This window comes from Nicotiana tomentosiformis, chromosome 3 (genome assembly GCF_000390325.3).
Source record: "Nicotiana tomentosiformis chromosome 3, ASM39032v3, whole genome shotgun sequence".
In the NCBI taxonomy this organism is placed as follows: Eukaryota; Viridiplantae; Streptophyta; class Magnoliopsida; order Solanales; family Solanaceae; genus Nicotiana; species Nicotiana tomentosiformis.
In genome coordinates this window covers 150,425,244-150,430,720 of record NC_090814.1, presented here as the reverse complement: position 1 = coordinate 150,430,720, position 5,477 = coordinate 150,425,244, and the positions used below count along the sequence as shown (strand labels likewise).

General features: G+C 37.9%; 1 protein-coding gene across 1 annotated transcript; it reads right to left on the bottom strand.

Annotated features, from left to right (window-relative positions):
- Positions 1–619: 619 nt before the first annotated feature.
- On the bottom strand, positions 620–4,828 carry LOC104091367 (probable GTP diphosphokinase RSH2, chloroplastic). Its single transcript, XM_009596695.4, has 6 exons — positions 3,540–4,828; positions 3,262–3,447; positions 2,135–2,595; positions 1,624–1,782; positions 1,198–1,549; positions 620–1,058 (listed from the first exon to the last, which is right to left on the bottom strand). The coding sequence occupies exons 1-6, from the start codon at positions 4,239–4,241 to the stop codon at positions 759–761; spliced, it is 2,160 nt and encodes a 719-aa protein (XP_009594990.1). The 5' UTR covers positions 4,242–4,828; the 3' UTR covers positions 620–758.
- Positions 4,829–5,477: the final 649 nt, after the last annotated feature.

Below are 5,477 nucleotides of genomic sequence, written 5' to 3'. Positions count from 1 at the left end.
AGACCTCTATGCAACATTATTTGTGGAAATAGATGTCTAAGGATCATATTAACTATCCATCTCTTCCGTGTCAAAAGAGAGAGTCACTACTTTTCGAGCTATATATGGTTTTAAATTCGTCATTTGTGCTTAAAAGTACAAGTATTTGAATCTATTAGTAGATGATATTAAGACGAGCCATGGTGGTTTGCATGTAACCGCCATTGTAATGAGAAATTTGGAGGTCAAAAATCAGCGGAATAGAATAAATTGGAAATTAATCGAGTACTCCCCTCTTACTTCGAAATTTTCTTAGTTTTCTTTTCTAGCTAACTGTGTATTGGTGGTTCACTTCGCCCATTATCAAATTGAACATTGATATGAGGATCTCATTCTTCTTCATTTCCTTTATATTTCATTTCGTCTTGCTCCCAAATTCATTTTCCGCTTCTTCGAGAACTTATTATCTTTTCCTTTTTCACTCCCCAGTAATCTAATTAATACTGTTATAGGTGTTATTTACTTAAAATTTATAAGAAGCAATCACGATGAGCAAGAAGGAGAAGGCCCAAGAAGCCAACGCACAGAAGTTAAAGAGCGAGTCTGCATTTTCAAAATACTCAAAAATGCAAGACAAGACTTAACAAATCAGTTACCTATATCTTTTTTTATAAACAGAACCATAACTGTTCTGTACAAATGCTTATCGTTTGTATTTATGTACAAGAGTAAAGGTAAACTTTAATCTAGCAGGAAAGAAAATCAACTGTCGTCAACTGTCAACTCCTCAGACCAACTACTGCATTGGCAGCAGGAAGAGGACTAACACCTCGATCATACATTCGCTGGATCTCCTCCCTGTACTCGATCAATGACTTATGTGGTATTGCTGGAGTTAATTCTATAACATCTCCCATTTTTAGCTTGCAGTTGGGATCACTAACTGGTTCATGGTTCAACCTTGGCCTTAGCTCTTCCTTTAATGGAAATCCATAGGGTGTCCATCTAGAACTGCCACGACCAGCTCTCTCCAAAAGATCCTTGACAGTTGAGTTTGCTGGGAATTCTTGCACAGACATCTGCACAGCAGAAACACAAGAGTTAAAAAACCACATTCAGATAGTTGCCATTTCCAGTGACACCATAAAAATCAATTCTTCAACTTTCAGTATCCACAAGTAGAGAAGTACGAAACAGGAAATAATAATATAGACGAACCTTATCGTTGTCAATCATAATGATAAAGACAGGTCCATCAGTTCCACAATTAGGTTTGCAAGAAAATGGACAATCTTCAGAATGAGCAGGGAATTTGCAAGGTGGCTGAATAGATTCAGTGTGGCCAACAGATGATTGGTCTCTGTTCATTGTCTCACACTGCCAGCTAACAACCCAACGAGCCCACTCTACCATCTGATTTACAAAAGAAGAGTGTTTGCAAGCGCCTTCTTTGTATCTCCAATGAGCAGCGAAACCATATTCAGCTTGCAAGTGCATCTCCTTTGTCCGGATCTGAACTTCAAGAGGCACCATACCTTCCCCGAGCACAACCGTATGAAGAGATTGGTACCTGAAAATTACACATCGATATTAGGGCAAACACTTGAAGAAAGAAACGCATCTCAAATATCTCGTGCTTTTTACCCGTTGAATTTTGGATTTGCTATGTAGTCCTTGTATCTCCCAGGTACTTCACTCCATAGCTGGTGAACAACTCGAAGTGCTTTATAACAGTCTTCTTTATTTTCAACTATCAACCTTAACCCATGAATGTCATGGACTTCATCCATATTAAGCTTCTTCCTGTAGATATTAACGGCGACATAAAGCAACGTCAGTAAAAAAAACATGCACATGACGGGAAATGCATAAGACTTCCAGAAGTTTCTAAGATGTGATCTCAAGGACAAGTAATTATTATCAAACTCAAATCACAGAAAAGCAATCTCCACAACCCTATAAAGCATTGTCTATGTATGAACTACAAGCACTAAATAGTAAATAATTGACTGATTAGCCAAATCCATTGGTGCAATTCTTACAGGATTAAATGAGCCAATATACTTCGACACATTTGGGTCTTTCTTTCTCTCTTTTTTTCCAGTGCTTATCGAGTGGGTTAGGGAAGAGGGGGGAGAGAAGAGAGAGAAATTACTTTAGCATCTTGCAGTAAATGCTGTACAAGCTCTTGTGACGCCCCGAGAGAACATGATAAGAAACAGAGTCATCCTTTAGCGCTTGCTCCAACTTCCCCACGGAAGAAGTAATCATAACCTCATCAAAAGACTTAACAAGTTTCGATGAGAGCTCATTGTGCTGATCTGGGTTAAGATGTTTAAAGCAGAGGTTTTCCAGCTGCTCCTTCCAGGTTGAGATGCCTAAGCGATTGGCAAGAGGAGCAAAGATTTCCAAAGTTTCCTTCGCAAACCTTTGCTGCTTCGTCAATGGCAATGCATCCAAAGTCATCATATTATGCAAGCGATCAGCTAGCTTTATGAGAACTGCTCTGGCATCTGCCATAGCAAGGAACATGGTGTGCAATCGATCTGCCTCAACAGTTTTACTAGCTGTATTAAAGTCTCTTGCAAGCTTGCTCAATTGACTCAGCTTTGACACCTGGAAGAAATGATACAAGTTAGAACAAGTGTAACACTCGGGAAATCTCATCAAACATAGACGAATCTAGATGCTCGATAGTCCTATCATCTCTTAACCTTCACTAATCAAAGACATGCCACAGCTTTAACATTCAGGAGAATCCACATTCAAACCCAATTAAACCCCGTTTACCCAAAAATGATGTTTCAATAATAATATATTGAACTTCTGTTTCTCCAAATAGTGATTTGGCCATCAGTATTGGACAAACATTCTGAAATACTAATGATGCACTGAAAACTTCTTTGCACAGTACTTCAAATGAACTAACGTTTTACACTAACAAAGCTACAACCTTTTTTCCAAGTGAGATGAGTATCAAAAATAACTTCAAATTCGATATACCCTTTCTTAACTTATCTTCAGATACTCTTTTTTTCAGCTTAAACCATGTATTAAACGCCTACTTTTACCAAATCCCACACTAAAGACATATTTAATCTACGTTTTGGATGTGGAAATTATCACCATCGTTATCAGTTTTGAAAATGAACTGTAACACCCTTTGCATATGGAAATATTATTAGCGAAAGTCAGGTGCCATGTTCAAGCCTACCGCGCAGAAAATATGAAACGCAACACTAAGATCAGATAATAAAACAAGAATAAAACAAGTCTCCATACCCCTTCAACCAAATCAGCAACCCCAGCGCCTAACGTCCGGAAAATATAGTCATAAGTCATGAACGTGTCATCAAGCGTATCGTGCAGAAGTCCAGCAGCGACGACAGTTGAGTTAGCTCCAATCATTGCAAGTAAAACTGCAGTCTCAACGCAATGCTGTAAATAAGGATCACCACTTGCTCGCACCTAACAAACAATACATAATACAAAAGGTCAAAACTAAAACATCGACAACGAATAGAAAAGGAAATTAAACTAAGTTAGACAAAGACACTCACCTGTCCTCTATGTGCTTTCTCAGCTTCATAAAATGCCTTAATCACAAAATCATCATAAAAGATTTTATGCCTCGACTGTGCATTCAACAGCAAATCTTTCGCATAAGGTTCAGAATTCGACTCCAAGAAACCCTCCTCCATGTTAAACGTGAGTTCATCCAATAACCCTGATGAAGGGGAATCCACATCCAGGACCCGGAACGTCACCGGATCGTGATCAACGCAGGATCCTAAAGCGTGCCTAACGAATCCATTGAACAATCCACCAGTCCCAGAACGAATGGACCCCACATCCCCAGCAATTCTCTTCGGCGGACTTCTAGAACATGATCCAATTCCAGTACTACTAGTGCTAACAGGTCCTTGAAAAACCGAAACTGGACTCTGATCCCTTTTTAAGGACGAGCTAAGGGACGAACAACGAAACGAGCTGCTCAATTCGTCACCTCTCTCGTGCCACAAAGACCCCAAATCCTCTGTTCCTGTCGAATAATTCGCCTTCACCGTCGGCGAAGAGAACAGACTCGATAGCCCTCCGACAAATGATTTACCGGACGAAGACGATGTTGAAGATGACGACGAAGATGATCTGCCGTTCAAATCAAAATCATACGACCCGTGTGAATTGATCTGACATGGATACGGCGTGGAACACACACTACTCGGTGGACTTGCGTACAGTGCTATCGTCGGAACCGCCATGATTAACACCAAATTGAAAGCTCAAATACTGAATTTCACCACCAAAGACCGAATTTTCACAACAATTCTGAAACCCTAATTCCTAAATTTGTGTCAATCAATTCAGAATCTAGAGTCACAAATAAAGAAATAATCAATCTAAACCTGAATAAATGTGAGGTAACCTATAAGCTCTTAGATTTTTTTTGATAATTGTGGTATGTACAACAAATATGTGCAGATCTGAGTGAATTTTTTCCCAAAAAAATTGGGGAAAGTTGGGAAAAAAAGGAAAGGAAACTTTAACAAGAATTTGGGGGAAAATAAACTCCTCAAAATCGGGACTAATTGTTGGAAGAGAGAGTTGAAGACGCTGGAACTGAATTGGTTTTTTTTTTCAAGAGAGATTTGTTCTTCTTTTTTCTCCAATTACTCTTTCTTCGAGTTTGTGAATACTGTTTGCGTTGATATTCTTATGCGTTCATGCTCGTCTTTATGGTTGCTTTAGGGGCCAGGAATAGGGAAAGTAAAATGACTGGAATAGCCTCAAGGAGTCTATGAAATAACGGAAAATTCGTGCTTTTCGTCTGCGTTTGTTTCTCCGGCTTAGAGTTTTAATGGAGTAATTTATTGGTAACATACTAAGATCTAATGTCTTAAACTTAAGAATATTTTAATGCTAAGATTGTCAGAATGGATAAAATTAGCTGATTAAATTAATGAAAAGTGATGTGTTTAGATAAGAATGGGATGGTATTATATGTGCCTCATCTGTACCATTTAATGATGCATCTTATAGACCCTCTTTGCATCTAATTCCTTGCTCTACATTTACTCTTTTTCTAAAAGCAAATCCTTAAAAAATAAGGTCATTAGCGTTAAGTTTAAAGAGTATTAAACCGTGTTTTATACAATGGTTTATGTCCTTTTTTTTTCTTGACAATTAATCAATTGCCGTATACAAAGGGAACCAGGGGAACCAGATACATAATAATTTCAATTCTGTCTAGCTTTATTAAGTGAGATAACTCAATAATTGTCTAAACCTTTTCTTGTTCCTTTTAGACCTTGTCCCAGAGTACTAATACTCTTTCTTCATTGATCGGCTCTTTTATTACTTTTTGTTTTAATTTAATAATATTTCATATGTCTAATATTTTAAAATTATTTTTTTATTTAATTATATACAGTATCCTTTGGTTATTTTTAACTAAGAATGGAAGGATCTCACACAGTTCACCCCACCTTTTGTAGCAG